Source organism: Mandrillus leucophaeus, unplaced genomic scaffold (genome assembly GCF_000951045.1).
Source record: "Mandrillus leucophaeus isolate KB7577 unplaced genomic scaffold, Mleu.le_1.0 Scaffold21, whole genome shotgun sequence".
Lineage (NCBI taxonomy): Eukaryota > Metazoa > Chordata > Mammalia > Primates > Cercopithecidae > Mandrillus > Mandrillus leucophaeus.
Genome location: NW_012102143.1, coordinates 6,581,781 through 6,600,873, shown reverse-complemented (window position 1 = coordinate 6,600,873; position 19,093 = coordinate 6,581,781). Strand labels below are relative to the sequence as shown.

The 19,093-nt window shown below is 49.2% G+C and overlaps 1 protein-coding gene across 1 annotated transcript in view; it reads right to left on the bottom strand.

Moving 5' to 3' along the window:
- Positions 1-19,093, bottom strand: part of LRRFIP1 (leucine rich repeat (in FLII) interacting protein 1) — a 114,189-nt gene that overhangs the window by 85,803 nt on the left and 9,293 nt on the right. Inside the window, exon 2 of the mRNA XM_011980299.1 lies at positions 3,120-3,206. Within this exon, the coding sequence (XP_011835689.1) occupies positions 3,120-3,149 (30 nt within the window). The 5' untranslated portion in view covers positions 3,150-3,206. The remainder of the gene's footprint in view (positions 1-3,119; positions 3,207-19,093) is intronic.

Sequence of the window (19,093 nt, the reverse complement as noted above, 5' to 3'; positions counted from 1 at the left end):
TAGCAACTACTTTTTATTTTTTGACTTTTTGAAAGAGATGGGGGTCTCATTATGTTGCCCCAGCGGGAGTGCAGCGGCTACGCACAGGGACAATCACGGCCCGATCATTGCTTCAGGCTCCTGGGCTCAAGCAATGCTCCGGCCTCAGTGTCCTGAGTAGCTGGGACTACAGGTGCATGCTACCACGCCCGGCTTATTTTTTATTTTTCTTCTCGCGTGGCTTGGAATATTACAGCAGAGATGCGGGAGTCCAGCAACAGATTGCCCTTACGTTGTACAATTAAAATGCAACAGAAAAGGGCTTCCTTTGAATCAAAGGAATAAAGGGATGCTTTGCTTTTAAAGGAGGCCATTCACATAGATGATGCTTGCCTTAATTCATCTTAGTTATTTTTTAAATCAAGAACTTTTGCCCAACAACTTTGTAACAAGCTGCTTATATCAATATGTATATATTTAAATCAATTCTATCCATAATTAAGGATATAATATGGGGCAGGTGCGATGGTTAACGCCTGTAGTCCCAACACTTTGGGAGGCTGAAACAGGCAGATCAAGAGGTCAGGAGTTAGAGACCATCCTGGCCAACATGGTGAAACCCCATCTCTACTAAAAATACAAAAAATTAGCCGGGCATGGTGGCCGGCACCTGTAGTCCCAGCTACTCAGGATGCTGAGGCAGGAGAATCGCTTGAACCCAGGAGGAGGAGGTTGCAGTGAGCCAAGATCGTGCCACTACACTCCAGCCTGGGCGACAGAGCAAGATTCTGTCTCAAAAAAAGATACAATATATTTTTATCTAAATGTTTAATTTGGAAGATGTATGTACATACTATATAATTCTTTTTTCACCTAGATTTTGTAGAAATCCTAGGTTTGTATTCTTGATGAAAGTAACTTTCGTTACATCTACTGTACAAGAGAAAGATGAAGAAAGGATGACAGATGCTATCATGAAGGCCAAGTAGGGCCCACTCACAGCTTCACGGCCATCTGCATCCTTTGGGCCCTTGGCTCTGCTGTAACAACAGAGCTAAGACACGGGAACTAGGAACAGGGCAGGGGGCCTTAAAATCCCATCAACCGTGCAAAACCTGCCAGAACAACAAAATATTTTGGGAAATTCTTTTTATAACTCTTTTACAGCCTTAATAAAAAACAAAGACTGAGGTCCTATTGGGGAGCCAGGCAAAGTGAATTCAAGTCGGATAAGCCTCAGAACGCCAGCATTAGCCTGAGGGGGTGGCTTCTGGCTCTGGAGAAAGAGGCAGCCGTCCGCTCACACAGTGGTGTGTCCTAAGAAACAGGGGCCACTGCCCGCAAAATTAACCACCTTGCCCACCTGCTGCCGTTAGGTTTCTAAAACAGATGGAACGGGCCAGCAGTGTCCTGCACACAAGGAGCTTGAAAGTGTCCACTGAGGTGTGAACAGACATTTCTACAGAGACACTGATACTGGGCAGTGTGAAAAAGCACTTGAAATTGTCATTTAAAATATATATATATTTAAGCCAGGTGTGGTGGCTCACGCCTGTAATCCTAGCACTTTGGGAGGCCAGGAGGTCAAGGCAGGAGGATCACTTGAGATCAGGAGTTGGAGACCAGTCTGGCCAACATGGCGAAACCCCGTCTCTATTAAAAATACAAAAATTAGCCAGGCATGGTGGTACGCACCTATAATCCCAGCTACTCGGAAGGCTAAGACATGACAATCGCTTGAATCTGGAGGCAGAGGTTGCAGTGAGCGGAGCTTATGTCACTGTACTCCAGCCTGGGCAACAGAGCAAGACTTGATCTCAAAAAAAAAAAAAAAAAAACAACAGAGCAAGACTTTATCTCAAAAAAAAAAAAAAAAAATTATACATATACATATTTAAAAACCAGTTCAGAAAAAAAAAAAAAAAAAAATTATACATATACATATTTAAAAACCAGTTCAGAATAAAAGCACTATTCCTTCAGGTGGCCTCTGGCACCACTAAGGATACCAGAGCTTGAGTGTGCAAGATGGTTCCCAGGGCTCGGTGACACTGCCCAGCCTCTGCATGCAGGTTTCTACACGGAGCGGCAACCTCCTAGCAGCAGAGGGCAATGAGCACGTTAGACCGGTGGCAGGGCCCCAACCCTGCAGAGAATGTGGCCAGCTTGGTCTTTGCTGGGAATGTGGCGGAATCTACAACCACCGTAAGAGAATCTAGAAATTCAGGTTTTTATTGGAAATCTTACTGGTTTTAAACACTGGCTCGCCTTTTTACATTTGGCTATGTAAGCCAAACAAGAAAATCAACCCTGGGGAAGGCAGCTGGTTACTCCTGTCTAACAAAATACATTCAAATCTTCTTAAGAAGAAAAGCCCTTGGGGGTGGGCTCGAGTGTGGACGGTCCCTTGGCCCCAGGGCATGGCCCACGGGAGAACATGGACTGAGTGGGGTCTCAGCTTCTATGTCTCTGAGGTCAGAGAAAAGGTCACACCATAACTGTGAGTTAAAGAACCCTCATGCTGTCGGAAATGACTCCCAGCTCCAGCTCCAGATGATGAAAATAACTTGCAAATGGCTTGAGCAGGTGTGTCAACACATTGCTAGCCATTTTCCCAGGGAGGAATTTCTTCCCTGCCTGCTGCATCCATGTGTTCATTCCTGTCTCTCTATCACACAGGAGCTCTAGATATCCTGAAACCTGCAGCCCGTGTGTGACCGACACTGTACAGACCACGGGGGACGTATTTTTAAACAAAACAATCTGGCCAGTTTAAAAACTCATTAATCCATTCTTCTTTTCTACTTTAATCCAGAGAATCCAGATTCTAGTACGACAGTTAGAACTTAAAGCTCAGACCCTGAACATTTTGGCTCCTTGCAGCTGGAAACGACGATCTTCACAGGCAAGAGGCTTCTAAGCCCCTCTCAGGAGCCAGCAGGTCTGAGCAGGCATGCCTGATATCCGTGCTATGTGCACTCCCGGCCTGACCTTGTGCAGAAGTCAGGCACAAACGCACTCCGACCATGAGCAACGTGAGCCAGTCAGGTGCGTCTGCAGCAACAGGTGCCTGCCCTTGCACACTGGGCCCAGAACACAAATCACTGTGAAAAGACCCAACGAGGAGTCCCAGATGTTACCTCCTTCTGCTGCCGCTCCAGCTCCTTCATGCGGATCTCACGAGCCTCCGCGCGGGCCGCCCGTTTTGCAGCGAGCCGGGCCTCTGCCTGAAACAGACAGAATATCTTATTAGAGGACAGAGCAGCGGGCACCTTCCCAGTGGAGGGTCAGCAGTGATGATGCGGAAAGAAAATCTTGTTCAGAGTTTAACAGATATACAGCAATAAATTCCAGACTAATAGAGTAAAAGGGTGGTCACGAGCAACAGAAATAGTCCTTATAAGAACTGCTACCATTTATCAAGCCCTTACCACATGCTAGGCAGGAACTATTCTAAGAGCTTTATGGATATGATGCCATGTACTCCCTGAAATAGCCTCATTAGGCAGAGACTGTTACCATCCCCAGTTTAAATATGAGGGAACTAAGGCATAGAGAGGGTAAGTAACTTGCCTGAGGTCACACAGCCTGTAAGTGGCAGGGCTGGGCAAGTCAGCCTCCCTCTGGAGCTCTGACAGACGCATGGAGCGGAGTGTTAACAGCTGGATGCTACTCCAGGTTTCCAGTTCAATCCCTCGCTTTACAGAGCAGAAAGTGGAGGCCTGGAGAAGCTGCCAGACCCATCTGAGGTCATAGGGCTGGCTGGCATGGAGCTGGGACTGTAATCCCAGCGAACTCCCATCCAGTCACTTCTCAGCACACACGCACTCTCAGCTTCCGCTTCAACACAGCCGTGCCAGGAGTCCGTCTTTTCCCAACACAATGTAGATCACAGCAGAATGCTTCTAGCTGTTGGTAGTCCTTCCTTGCACTAAAAAATTAGCCTCCATATAAGTATTTTTCAACTTGTAGCTGTTCTGCCACATTCTGCTCCATGAGAACGTTTCAAATGCTTGAGCAGGAATGGACATGATACTATCGAGCTTGGCATCTGAACTGTTTCTACAAATGACTTACAAAACATTTTACAAACCACATGCGTATTCACCGTTTCATGTGATACAACAACCCAGTAAGCCTGACGGCATAAGTGTTACTGAACGTAGGTTTTCTGGTATCAAATAAACCCCACCCTCTTTCTACTTAAGTTTTTTTGAGAATACGTCTGTAATCCTTCCACCAATGGTTCTATAAACACAGTTTTCAGACGTCTTGCATAATGTTTTCCTTTTTTTCTTCCTTTTTTTTTTTTCCTTTGGGGATGGGGTCTTGTTCTGTCGCCCAGGCTGAAGTGCAGTGTGTGTGTATTCACAGGTGTGATCACAGCTCACTGAAGCCAGGAACTCCTGGGTTCTAGCAACCTGCCTCAGCCTTCTGAGTAGCTGGGACTACAGGTTTGCACCACCACAACTGGCTCCTAGATAATATTAAAATGAGACTTGCGAGGTGGCTAGCAAGCTCCTGGCATGGGGGTGGTCCTGACAGGGACATCCATCTCTCCCATCCTAGACTTACACTATATTACAGATGTATCTTCTTTCTCAATTTTAATCTAAGTTGCAAACTGGCCATACTTGATCTGTCGTCTTGAGATTGCCTGGCTTGTGTCCTCATGAGGAATCTGTTCTATTCGCTTGGCTCCTTTATCAACCCACCCCATGTCTTTCAAATCAAGGGGTGTCAAAAATCACAATTGCATCAAGAGTTTGATACCTTGTTGCCATTTTCAATTTCCAAGACCATAATACATGGTGTGAAGGGCCTATTGGGGCCAGGCTAGGCATGGTGGCTCAGGCCTGGAATCCTAGCACTTTGGGAGGCCATGGCAGGCAGGTGGATCTCTTGAGGTCAAGAATTCGAGACCAGCCTGGGTAACATGGTAAAACCCTGTCTCTACCAACAATACAAAAATTAGCCAGGTGTGGTAGCACACACCCGTGGTCCCAGCTACTTGGGAGGCTGAGGTGGGAGGATCACTGGAGCCTGGGAAGTTGAGGTTGTAGTGAGCTGTGATTATGCCACTGCATTCCAGCCTGGGTGGCAGAGTGAGATCCTGTCTTAAACAAAAGAAAGGCCTCTTGGGTCTATACAAAGATCTAGCAAAGAGGAAGGAGACAGAGAAGGAAAGGCATTAGAGTGACGTCCTACAGCCCTACCAATGGGCCAGCAAAGTGACCGAGGCCACACCAAGGGCAGCCCTTCCTAGTAAGGCAGGTGGCTCTGTGCCATTGGCTCAGTTTCTAAGTCAGTTCAGAGCAGGTATGAGGTTTCAAAGCAGCCATAGCCCACCAGCTTGGGGGCTGGGGGCTGGGGGAACAGAGAGGAGGGGCTAGGAAAAGAGAAGGGAGGCCATACAGAAAGAAGAAGGGGAGCAGAGGGGTGAGATGTAAGAAAGAGGAAAGAGTTGGGGGAAAGAAGGGCACCAGAAGGGAACAGAGGGAGAGACAAGGGCAGTCGACCGAATTCTGGGTTGGTCTCCAAGACTCTGGTGTACACGCCCTGCGTAGCCCTCTCCCACTGTGTGGGACCGTGGAATTGTGGGCTGGTCCCCAAGACTCTCACCACCAGTGTACCTGCCTTGCATACCCCTCTCCCACTGAGTGTGTGGGACCATGGACATCATGGATGACACCACTGTAATGAGGCTGTATTACGTGGCAAAGAGTATTAAAAAATAATTAAGATCCTTCATCAGTTGACTGCCTTGCTCAAAAGAGAGATTATCCTGTGGGCCTGCCCTAATCAGGAGAGCCCTTTTAAAGACGGTCTAGAAGTTAGAGTGTCCTTGCTGGCTTTGAGAAAGCAAGCTGCCCGGTGGGAGGGACCTCGACGAGCTGAGAGCAGCCCCTGGCTGACTGACACCAGCAGAACAGTGACCTCAGTCCTACAACCACAAGGAACTGAATTCTTCCAACAAAAATGTGGCTCAGAAGAGGGGCCCAAACTCCAGAAAGACCCCAGAGTGGTCAACACCTTGGTTGTAGCCTTGTGAGACCTGAACACAGGACCCAGTGGGGCTGAGTCCAGGCTCTTTTTTTTTTTTTTTTTTTTTTTTTTTGAGACAGGGTCTCCCTCTGTCACCCAGGCTGGAGTGGCGTGATCACAGCTCACTGCAACCTCCGCCTCCCAGGTTCAAGTGATTCTCCCATCTCAGCCTCCCGAGTAGCTGGCACTACAGGGCAGGTGCCACCACACCCGGCTAATTTTTGTAGTTTTTATAGAGACAGGGTTTTGCCACATTGCCCAGGCTGGTCTCAAACTCCTGGGTTCATGCCATTCGCCTGCCTCAGCCTCCCAAACTGCTGGGATTACCAGCATGAGCCACTGCGCTTGGCCATTGTGCCCAGACTCCTGACCACAGAAACTGTGAGATCATAACTATGTGTTATCCTAAGCCGCTGAATTGTGGATATTTATTACACACTAGCAGATAACAGAAGGAGAGGAGGCCTGAGGTGACTCCTGCTCTCACCGGGAAAGTATCTCTGTGAGCTGAGTGGGGTCCCAGGCACCTGCATGCCCACCCACTTCCCTGCCTGCCTGCCCAGCTCCCCACCCTAATCCAGCTTAGCTCTGCTTGGGTCTGGCCAAAGGTCCTTGCAGAGCTCGCCTGCCTGAGCATGCAGTACTCCACCTGGGGGCTCCCTGTCAGGCGTCCCCCCTCCAGACTCGCAAGACTCCAAAACAATGTCCTGTCAGACCCAGCTGCTCTTGGGGGCCCGCCCTCCACCAAGGAAAAGGTTCCCATCATGGCCCGCCTTCGGCCTAACAGGTCTACCCCCGTCCCTCACTTGGGGATAATGACACTTAAAGACTAAAAAACAGTGACCTTTGCTGGGAGGCACATGGGCTTGGGCTGACAAAGGAACCCCATGGATGAACCATGTTACGGCATCAATTCCTCAGGAGGACACGTGCCCACCTCCAGGACAGGTCAACTATGGCGATCTCCACCTTACATGAGAATTCAGAAAGAAGTCCATTTGTCACTGAATACAATTCCAAATCCTTGCAACCCCCGCCTTCTAGAACATCTCCATCCCTTACGATCCTCACATGACTCATATGTGGAAAACAAAGCGCTGGCAATACCGGAAGTGGCAATTTAGTTTACGGGCAATTCTTGGAATCTGCCTGACTAAACACCAACAAATATATGAGCCAGCATTTAAACTGGCACAAAACCCATGCATGACCATCTTCACGAACACAAAACTACACACTTAGCCACAGAATAACTCTTGCCACTCGCTTAAGATGCCTGAAAGAAAATCTGCAGAGTTGGCCAGGCGTGGTGGCTCACACCTGTAATCCCAGCACTTTGCGGGGGCCGAGGCAGGCGAATCACCTGAGGTTGGGAGATTGAGACCAGCCTGGTCAACACGGTGAAACCCTGTCTCTACTAAAAATCTACTAAAAGTACAAAAAATTAGCTGGGTGTGGTGGTGGGTGCCTGTAATCCCAGCTACTTGGGAGGCTGAGGCAGAAGAATTGCATGAACCTAGGAGGTGGAGGTTGTGGTGAGCCAAGATCGCGCCACTGCACTCCAGCCTGGGAGACAGAGCAAGATTCTGTCTTGAAAAAAAAAAAAAAGAAAGAAAGAAAAGAAAATCTGCAGAGTTTTGACAAAATTCTTCCCCAAACAGAGACACTGCGAAGAAAGGCACAGCAGCCTGACAGGGCACAGCAGATGACAGACAGTGGGGAGAGTGCTGACTGTGCAGACGCGGGTTCTCAGGGATCAGGGCACCTTGCGCCAGTGCCCCGGTGGTGCAGGACGAATCCTTTATTGACGGACACTTTCGTAAAATATAAAATCTCATGAAGGGCCACAGCCACGTCAGACTGCTTGAAGAGTTTCGGAACACGGCCTGTCACTTTCTGTGAGTAGCCTGTGGGCTAACCATGGCCCGCGGAGGTCACAGGAACGCACTGTGCTGTGAATGCAGCGTGGTGTCTCAGCACCGCTTGAGATGGTGGGAGGGATTTCCAAAACGCGGTTTAGGTGTCCAGTCTCCCGGGAAACAGGCAAAGCACCTGGTGACAATGTACATGTGATGAGGACCACATGGGGGAAGAAACGGGCCGGGGCTGCTGTGGAGAACTTGACCCAACGCTGGGGGGCTGCAGAAGGTGTCCGCAGGACAGGAGCCCTAAGCTGGACCCTGAAACAGGACAAGCAGAGCCGGGTGGCTGCGACCAGGGGCTGGTGACGAGGAGTGCAGACACCTGGGGTGCAGACCCACACCCTCAGCCTCCATATCTGGAACCTTGTCTTGAAAGAATTCAGAACCACTGAAGGGTTTTAAGAACACAGCGGAATCTGACTTTTGTTTTAGAAACAGGGCTCCGATAGAAACGTGGGGAGCAGGTATGGGGTGGGGAGAGCAACAGGAAACCCAGGAAGCGAGTTGAGAGGCTGCTTCCAGCATGGGGACAGGAACGGGCTGGGCTGCAGATCAAGCCCAGTGGCAGAGTCCAGGCCCGTGGAGTTTGGGATACAAAGCAAAAACTGCACAGGGCTTCAGAGAACTCAGGAGACCAGACTGCGCATACCCCAAATGGCCTGCAGGTTGAGTCATTCTTTCACCCCGATCCGGGCTTGCTGGATCCTCCACTGATGAGATTAGAACAGCAGCTTCTTGTCATGGTCCTCACTAGTGTCCATGGGGGCTGGTCTGTCCCCACCCCACAGGAGCCAACAGGGAAAGAGCGAACACTCGTCTGTTCCTGGGGTCCTACACTCTGAAACCTCCCTTCTCTGCCCATGCAATCTCTGCTGGGATACTAAAACACTGAGGAGTACAGTGAAATTATCTCCCTCTGACTTGTCTTCAAAAAACCTGGGTGGGGTGTAAATGGCTGGAAGCGAACAATTGTTGAGGCTGGGTAAGGGGGTACAAGGCTCTTTAAACTGTTGGCTCAGTCCCACCCCAGTTCTGGGTTCCCACAAGCCCCTCCCCCGCCCCCTCCTTGCCCAGCATGTGGGGTCATTCAAGATAACGGCGCCTGCTTGCAGCAGGCCATGCACAGCTCGGTCTGGTTGCAACGTTTCATAACAAAGAGCAAAAATTTAAAAAAGAAAGAAAGGAAGGAAGGAAATGAAAGAACCCCAAAACCAAAACTCATGCTTTCTGCTGCTGGAAGGTGGCCCTGCTGCTGGGTTTTGCAGCGCTGCCCCCACCGTGTCCTCTCTCAGCTCCTGCTGCTGCCTGTGGGGTTAGGACGGAGCAGAGGGAGGAGCTGACTCGAGCTCCTCTGACAAGATCCAGGCTCCCTGGCTTCTCAGGAACGCCCACAACGGTTGGTCCAGAAGCATTCCTGTTCGGAGCACACAGCCCGGCCCTTTCCCCGGGATCCCACCCACCCTGGCCAGGGACCCCACAGACAGTTTTACAGGAACTGGGTCTTAGAGCAAGATAGTCTTTGAGGGCGGGGGTGGCTGGGAAAAAAAGATTCCATTTACTATCAAAGTTGCCTCCTTGTCCTAATCCTAGAAAGCCGAACCTCGACTCCAGAATTGTACTTTTGTGTCTTATTTCACCATATGTGAATATGACAGCCCTCTAATATGGAGGTGGTGTGTATGGTGATAAGAGATCTAAAAATACACAAGGAAGCACAAGTATGACCCCCAGGGCCTCCGAAACAAATGGCTAAAAAGACAGCTAGGTTCTTCCAGCCACATCCTCGATGCCAGCGCCACAGCCTGCTGTGGAGTCCAAGTCTGTGGGGGCACCTCCATGGGAGCCCCATCTGCCAGGCGCCCGGCCCACAGGCCAGATGGGGAGACAGGCAACCAAAGTGACCCTTCTCCCCCTGCAGGGTCTTCTCTGGGCTGCACAGACCGTGCGTGGCATCTCGGGAGCCAGGCTGGAGAGGCCTGCGGAAGACTGCGTGTCACCATCCCCAGCCCGAGCCACAGATAAAAGCACATGTTAGGAAGTGCTTTGCAAAGGGATCCCACAGCATGCAGAGGGCCCTGAGGGGCTCTAGTCCTAGACAGAACCACACAGCAGAAACGGCTTCTGCTGGGGCACGGCACACAGGGCAGTGAGGTAAATAGTTCAACTCACGCCTGTTCTTCCAGGGCCCCCCACGGGCCTCCTGCTCAGAGCCCCAGAGATTCCCAGCTGCAAGAAGACAGTCACTCAAAGATAATGGCCGTCCCTTCTTCCGGATTAGGGAACTCAGGGACAGCCTGGCTCAGCTCCTCAGGGAGCTGAGGCCAAGGAGAACCAGAGAGAGAAGAAGTTATTGACCAGGACGCAAGGAGAAAGCCCCAGCAGAGTGCAGAGTGGAGAGCCCTCCCGCATGCCCTCCTGGCCTAGCCCACACGTGCTTCCATCCTCAGGTGGCCTCAGCCTGCGCTGGAGGTGTTGCAGGCAGTGGGGGTACTGCCTAAGGGTGGGGACAGCCCAACACCCTGAACTCCAATTCCAGTGGCGTCTGGACTCTATCAGCTCTAATGGCATTTGTATCCTTCTTCCGGCTCCTACCAGATCATCACGCGGTCTCTTCAAAGAACAGAAACACAACCAACACTGGTGGGCCGGGGCCCTGACTGCGGGCAGAGGGACAGCAGGTGCTGCAGGAGGCTTGCTGGGCAGTTTGCTTAAAAAGCCCCACACTCCTTCAGGGGATCCTGGCGAAGCTCGTACATTTCCCGAGCATTGAAGCTTTTCTGGGATTCCAGCCTAGTGTGGAATTACAGATCCCAGGGCCTCTCACCCTGCGGTCACAGGAAACGTTCCTCCGCTTTTAAACCCTCTGGTGATACCCTGGGGCTCCAGAATTCTACACAGAAGCTGGAAGGGGTTTATGAGCCACAGCTTTAGGGCAGGCAGTTCCTGCGAAATGCTCTGACGTCACTCCTTCCACCCAGGCTGAGAAAGCCCTGCAGCCTGGAAAGCACCGCATGTGAACCAGAGGCCGGCTCCCACCTCCCCCCGCAGAGCCCGGGGAGACCTAGGGCACACGGATCATGTGCAGATTCGTGGCTGCCATGCCCGCCGTTTGCCAGGAGCCTGTTAGCGCACATTAGGGACACCCAGTGGGCCAATGGACAGAGGACTGGGCCATGAACAGCAGCTCTCCTCAGATGGCAGATGGAAATGACGCCCCACAGGGCTGTTCAGGGAGAGACGCCGTTTGCCAGCGGTAAAGCACTCCACAAACAGGAGGAAGTTCTCCAATTAATTACACACATTCATTTTAGCCTCCAGGTTTTAGCATCAAGCAGAGAAGTGAAAAAGCAGCAGCATTATTTTTCCAGGCCCCATGATATGTCACCAGTCTAGTTTATAACCTTTTTGGAAAAGTGTTAAGGATGCAATTGAGTTCACTCACGTGAATGTAACAGGAATATGATGCAGCCGAAGGCTGAAGTAGCCACAAAGGCCAGTTTGTTCACAGACAAGCAGGGACCTCTGTCCTTGTGCGATTCTTCCCCTGAGCTAAGAAGGAATCAAGCTCCTGGAGGGGCCGTGGTGTACCCAGGCTATGACACGGGATCCCTTTCCTGAGCCACGTTGCTATAGGAAGTAGCCACAGCCACCAACTTTTGTTTTCTCTATAAACCCCCAACCCTCAGATGCAGCAGCCTCTAAAAATAGTTTGCTATTCACAGCAACCAAGTGGGCCAGGTGATGTCCTCCTGCACAGACACGGACAAGAACGGACAGCACAAGGCTAGTGCCTCCTAAACGCAAGGGAGGCTCGCCTCAACTCCGCGTACCCATCACCCCATGTCCCCCAGAGGCCATGTGCATTGTATCTCAGTTCTAAAAGAAATGCTCATGTAGGCAATCTCACCAAGTGCCCCAGTAACCACAAGGGAGCCTTCCCTACGGCCATGACTGTGAGAACGATCGTTACCGGGCACAGGGCACTCTGGGGTGGCAGCTGGCAGTGGCAGGAGTGTTGACTTAGAGGACATTTTGGAAATGTTGGGGGGATTGGGATGTCAGAAAGATTGGGAAGAAGCGAAGGGTATTGGGGCAGGGGGGCAGGGCCAAGTCGGCCAACCATCCCGCATTCAGACACGCCTGCAATGGGAAGAACTTTTCCCTCAACTGCTCAGGAAGATAGAAAAACCGCTGTTTTGGCCGGGCATGGTGGCTCACGCCTGTAATCCCAGCACTTTGGGAGGCCGAGGCAGGCGGATCATCTGAGGTCAGGAGTTCAAGACCAGTCTCACTAACATGGTGAAACCCCGTCTCTACTAAAAATACAAAATTAGCTGGGCGTGGTGGCACATGCCTATAATCCCAGCTACTCAGGAGGCTGAGGCAGGAGAATCACTTGAACCTGGGAGGCAGAGGTTGCAGTGAGCTAAGATTGCACCATTGCACTCCAGCCTGGGCGACAGAACGAAACTCCATCTCAAAAAAAAAAAAAAAAAAAAAAAAGAAAAACCACTTTTTTAATTTTTGGATTTACAAACTTATTGCAACTTACATATAAACTCAAAATATGTTTTACACAGTTCAAATATACATGAAATATTCCAGGAATGCAATCGACATGGAAATTGAGGGAAGATGATACTTGGCTTCGTTCAGAACTTTCCTGAGAGTTAGTCAACTTTTCACAATGTCACATCATAGACAGCAACATGAGGGGTGGTGTGTGGGTCTCAGTGCAACACACTTGTGTTGGCCTCCCTGTGACACCAGGCACAGGTGTGTGCAGATCTCACCACTGCATTCAACTGCTGGTGTACCTGGTCTTGAGTATTTCTATATCAAAATTCTTATTATGTTACTATAAGCTATTTTATTTTTTATGGAAATGTTATATTGACTTGAAATTATGTGCACTGGTTGATTTTATCACCTATGCATTTCATTTCAGGTTAGTAAGGAAGTTAAGGAACTTGTAGAAATACAGGGTTGAGAACCACAGCTTCAGAACTCCAGTGTGGATCTGTCATCTCTCCATCACGCTCTATGAAGCAGCCCCGGCACGATTCAGAGCACAGGTCTGGGTGCCTGGTGCTCAGGCCATCATGAAGATTTGGACAGCATAAAGTTAGAGATCAAAGCTTAACTGATTACTTAACTCCATGTTTCCTTCAAAATTAACTCAGACAAATTATGGAGTAGACTGTGAAATTATCACGAAAGTTTACGGTAAAATGGCAGCCTTCAAAGAAGGCTTTAGCTTCTCTGGGGCCCACAGGCCTCAGGAGCCAGCATACTGTCCTCTGCACTCAGGGGACCTGGCAGACAAGTCCAAGAAATGCTGGGTGCCACCTGCCTCTCTCAGCTGTGGCTGCACTGTTCTCGGTCTGAGTTTATGCAGGTGGGGACTGTCAAGAAAGGAGTCTGAAGACCCAGCCACAGCCTCCAGCTTGGGCTCTATCACCTACAGTTATGTGAGCCTGGATAAATTACTTGGTTTTTGAACATGAGCCCTCATTAAAGAAGTAGGAGGGGACATAATCTTTAAGAGCTTCCTTCCCCTCTGAAATTCTTTGTGTTTATGCCAGCGGTGAATTATTTGTACACTGAGATTGCCCACAGACTTTCTCTGTTTTGCTACTGGAAATCTCCAGGCTTTGCTTTTCAGAATAATAAGCTTCTTTAAAGTACTTCGCATACTAAAATAGCAAACATATTAATCAGGAACAAAATGATTGATGTTACTTTATTGATGACTTACACACTGACCTATTCAAACCTCACAACACAATCTTGGGCTTAGCAGCTACCCACACTGGCACTGAGAAATAAATACGCTCCACAGTATCTTCCCTGCAAGTGAACTTCTACTCTTGCTGTTAATACATTTTTTGCTTTTCCTGAGATGAATGAATCTTCATATTTCCTTCAATTGCCTCAACATGCTGGAAATACAAGAAGAACCATGACTACCACTAACAGAGATGTGCGGGACTGAGAGGCGAGGGTGGCTGGGCCTCCCCTGTGCCGTTTCCTCTCCAGGTGACAGGTTTCCCTCCAGGCAGCGCATCTGGGATCCACTCCCTTCACCTTTGCCTGCTCTGCTCAAGATAGTCCGACAAACCCCAGACCTTTAGGGTTTCACAAAAACATTGAAATTGTTTCCTCTGAGAAGGCTGAAAGCTCCATCAGTACCAGGGTTCTCCCACTTGGGGCAGCACACAGCGACTGACGATCTTTCCTATATTCAGCGGATATTCCCTGGAACCAGCTGTAAAAGAAACATCAGCTGTCATCTTTATTCTCCATGAACCTGTCTACCTGGATGAGGTAGGGGAGGAGTTACATCACACCCAGAAAAATAAAAAGGCTTAAATCACAGCGGCTCTCAGGTGTATGCTGACATAAGTAGTAGTTAACATTTTAGCATGGTACAAAAATAGCAAAACAAGTTTCACAGCTATTTCATTTCTACCATTATTTTCCTTATGTAGAAAAGTAAAGTTCATTGGGTTGGGCGTGGTGGCTCACTACAGGCGTGGTGGCTCATCCCAGCACTTTGGGAGGCCAAGACGGGAGGATCACTTGAGGTCAGGAGTTTGAGACCACCCTGGCCAACGTGGTGAAACCCCACCTCTACTAAAAATACAAAAATTAGCCAGGTGAGGTGGCAGGCACTTGTAGTCCCAGCTACTTGGGAGGTCTGAAGCAAGCAGGAGAATCGGTTGAACCTGGGAGACGGAGGTTGCAGTGAGCTGAGATCATGCCACTGCACTCTAGCCTGGGTGACCAAGCGAGACTCTGTCTCAAAAAAAAAAAAAAAAGAAAGAAAGTAAGTTCTTTGAATGCTCTCTTCTGTCTGGACATTACCAGGCAAAGAATAGAAAAGTTTGATAGAATGAAGACTTCTCAGTATGCATTCAGGACAAGGACTTCTGTCCTAAGAGGCAGTTTTGGTAAAAAGAAATCCTTCAGCCCCAGTACTGGGGTATGAGACAGCAGGGCTGCAAAGAAAAGCTGACAACAGCGACAAAAGCAGCAGCAGTAGCCGTGGCAGCCACAGATATACCTGGCACATTTACTACCTGCCAGCCCCTGCCTGCAGCATTGTACACAGCGGTGACAGTTGTCAGTACCAGTTCCGAGTCAGCAGGCCTGGGTCTGAACCGGCTCCACTGCTGACTAGCTGTGAGGGCTTGGAAAGTCCCTGACATTTCTCAGCCTCAGTTTCCTCTTTATCTGAAAAACTGAGAGAAAACTATCTGCTCCCCACAAGGTTACCTCAAGGGTTAGAGAAGACCTTCGCATAAAACACCAGGGGGGCGCGGCAGCGGTTTGGTAAATATTAGCTACTTTCACTCCTTAATGTCTTCTTTCACAGCTACTGACCTCAGTATAAATCCAGTCCAGAGACGTTTAGCAGCACAATGAGAAGGCAAGCATGCTAAGGCACCCACTTAGTAGAGCAGCAGGAAAAACTGGGGAAACTTCAGAGGAAGGGGACAGAGGTTCCCAACCCACAAGGAAAGCCCACTCCTTTCCCTAGGAAAATCACACGGCCACTTACCACATACGGTAAAAGACAGAAGGATCACAAGGGGTGTCACTTTGATCATCTTCATTACACAAACATGTTAATGAAACATTTTGGTTAAAATTAAGAGTAAATCTTCATTATAGTGATTTAAGATAAATTACTTCTCTATTACAAAGTAGTTACACTTCAGATTCAAGGGAAAACTACTTATCTAGTTTTAAAGTTGTAAAGTTACAATACCAAGGAGAAACCACTCGAAACACTGGCCCTTTCCAAAATGAATGAATGAGTCTCAGAATACATATCATTGCCGGGTGTGTGTGTGTGTGTGTGTGTGTGTGTGTTCTGGTTTATTGTTTTGGAATCTGGCCTGGGGCAGGGGGATTATAGTAGTGGTCTATAATCAAATACATGGCACTTTTGAATGATTAAATCTTGCATGTAGTCAAAATATTTAATTTGGGAGAAAGAAATGAATTTACTTAATTGTATCTAGGTAGTCTGAATAATAAAAGTTCTAGTAAGTCCATTCCATGAAAACAAGCTTATTTAAAAAAAAAAAAAAAACAAAACTCAAATTTGGGTGGATTTGGGTGGCCTCCAGTAAAAACAGTAAGGTAATAAAAATCCTCTTCTCCTTTCCCATGTCTAACATGTAGTGAGATTAATGGACTTACTGATTGGTGAAGAGGTTAGTAATCTAAACATTACAGCCTCCAGGGCTTCAAGATCACTCCTTTAAATATGAGCAGATATTTTGGAAGCACTGGCATATGAGTAACCAGTCATAAACAATTCCTTTGCTGAGTCACAGAGCCTGGTTTTTCGGGGATAAGTTCCTCTTGGACATTGCCTTTTGAGGAGCAAACACACTGCACCAACATTTAGTCTCTCAATTCTGTAGGGATTGGATAAGAATCTCGCTCTAATCAGGTAACACTCCAATCAACTTCGCTGAAACACCATTTTACAACTATAAATAACTTGGTTTCCTGTGCTCAGCATAAGTGGCAGTTGAGACTGCAGGGTTTTTTTGAAATTTGCTAAGGAGGCTTCCGCTGTGTGATATTAGTTCAGGCTGAACAGAAACTGACTCTTAAAGAAAAAGGGAAATTTAGTCTCCATCTTTGCCCCAGTAGGACACTCTCAATACTACTAGAAAAGACCTACTTTACTATATTTATATCTTACCTGCCCAGGGAAATGACATGCCTAAAACACACCATATGATTCCACGCTCCACCATCTCAGACTGAGCTAGAGCAGGGCCAGCCTGCCTCGTGCCAACTTCATCCCCACGTTGGTCAAGACTCCACTCTCCCAGACTTGGGGACCCTGGACCAGGTACCTATAATGAGATGGGCCTTGGGAGACTGTGTGTCCACGCTCTCCCCTAACAGCTCTTTCTTGGGATGGTGCTGGTCATTTAGAAGGGCTGCATGCTAATCAGTATGTGGAAAGACAGCAGGGTGACACAAGCCGTGGCAAACACAGGGAAGTTACAAAAGCTGAGGAAATGCACAGTTTCTCCACTGTCCGCATTGGACCCTCTCCTACAGCTCCAGGGCCGGTGCCCACTTGCTGAAGAAGCCCAGGCTCCCACTAAGATCCTGCTTTTGTCTTCCAGTTGAGGTGGAGCTTGCCAAATCCACTTCCTCTGACCGACCCAGCTCTGCTCTGCATGGGTGCGGCCCCCAGTCCCGCCTTTCCACGGGAGACCCATCCCTGAACCCACGGACACAATGCAGAACATGAACTAGCACAAACCAGTGTGAAACGCCCACTACCACTCTCCCATGGGTATACCCAGCCCATGGCCCAGGGCAGCCGCTGGCTGACGCCCTACCCCCGACCCATGATGACCCCCAATTCCCATTTGCTACCATTTACCAAGAACAGCTCCTACAGGTTCACAATTTCTCTCTGAAAACCCCTGGGGCCATGTTTCAGAATTCAGCATTTTTGGACATTAGAAACGTAGTAAGACGCATACACTGTATATTCTGGTACAACCCAGAGTAGCAGCCCTTAATCAAAGACACCAACAAGAAAACATATGAATATTCACACTAAGAGGGATAAATGAAGACCAAAAATAGCTCCCCCCGCCTTGGTCAGGGCAAGTCTCACTGCCAAAATTCTGCCACAAACTTATAAAAACAAAACAAAACACAAACCTTCTGGTCTTCAGCGCTTATTGGGTTTTGGAACTGAGGGTGGGGGCTGGGGGGGGAGGGGGACAGTGGGCCTGGGATGATCACAAACCTACTCAGTTGGACGCAGTCCAGACTTTCCCCTCCCTTCTTCCCAGCAGCATCTCAAAGTCATCTGAACCCAGACCCGCCCAGGAGGCTCCCGGCCTTAAGTAATAGACCCTGTAACCAGTGCCTTAGCAACTTCAGGTGTGCCTCTACTTACTCCTCTGATCAGCCTGTCTCTGGCTTCCTCACATCCTGTTCTCAAAGTTTACTCTTCCCTTCTCCAAGGACTCTCAGTCCAGCAGGCGGCTCTTCACCTCTACCCTGCTCCTGCGATCTATGGTGTCCCACGCTGCTCCTCAGAACACCAACACCCTCAGCCACATTCCCACCTTCCTTCTTTCAAGAACCCTTCCCTGATGGTGATTCAAGAGTCTCTCTTCCCAGGCCCCTAGGAACTAATTAGTTGAAGGGGTAAAAACCAGCTCCAGAGGGCTGGCCCACTGCCAGAGTTTTAAACGAGGTCACAGAAAAACCACACTAAAATGGACATTTAAAAAACAGCCACCATCTGACAAGCAAAGAACTGGCTTTTCAGTATGCGTTCATCAGCCTATTTCTACACCTCTCTCTGGCGTTTCCTAATAAGCTCTCCCAAGGTCAAGGCAGTCTGATTCATCTTAAATCTTACACACACACCCAGTAGAGATGATTAATTTCTACCTGATGAAAGAGTGATTGTTTGGGGCTCATACTTTTACCAAGATCCCACGAACATCTGATTAAGTGGAAAGCTAGGGTTTTATATTTCTTTTCCAAAGTGCACCCTTTCACTTTTATTCCCATTCACGTTCAATCACAAGCTGCATGAAAATGTGTATTTGCAAACCCTTTCCGCCTCATCCCCTGCCCAATTTTAATGCCAAACTACAGCCATAGTCCCACGACTGCATATTGAGCTGGACAACGGCAAAATCCTAGAGGCAGGAAACTGTCTGGGCTGGGCGGACCCAGGAGACAAGCCAAAGTGAATTTGGCGTCTGGGGTCTTCGGGGGAGGTGGTCCTCAGGTGCTGAGCGGGATAAGTGCTCCAAAGCACCCCAGCCACTTCACGGTGGTTCCAGCCCGCGGGTGAGGGCACCGGCTCTGGCCACCCGGTCCTTGGTGCTGTATTTTGTAAAACAGCAAACTAGCAGCTCCCTGTGACTCTAAGCCGGGCACAGACCTGGCCAGAGCCTGTCTGAAGCCCACCACCTCGGGCGGGGAGAGACCATGTGCCTTTTCGTCCTTAGAGGTGGCGTCCCACAATAAAATGTGCTTCCCAGCTCACGAGGGACGCCGCTCCCCGGGGCCACTCAAGGACCTGCACCCACTGCGCTCGCTCCCACCGCGCTGGGGTCCCGCCCGAGCCCACC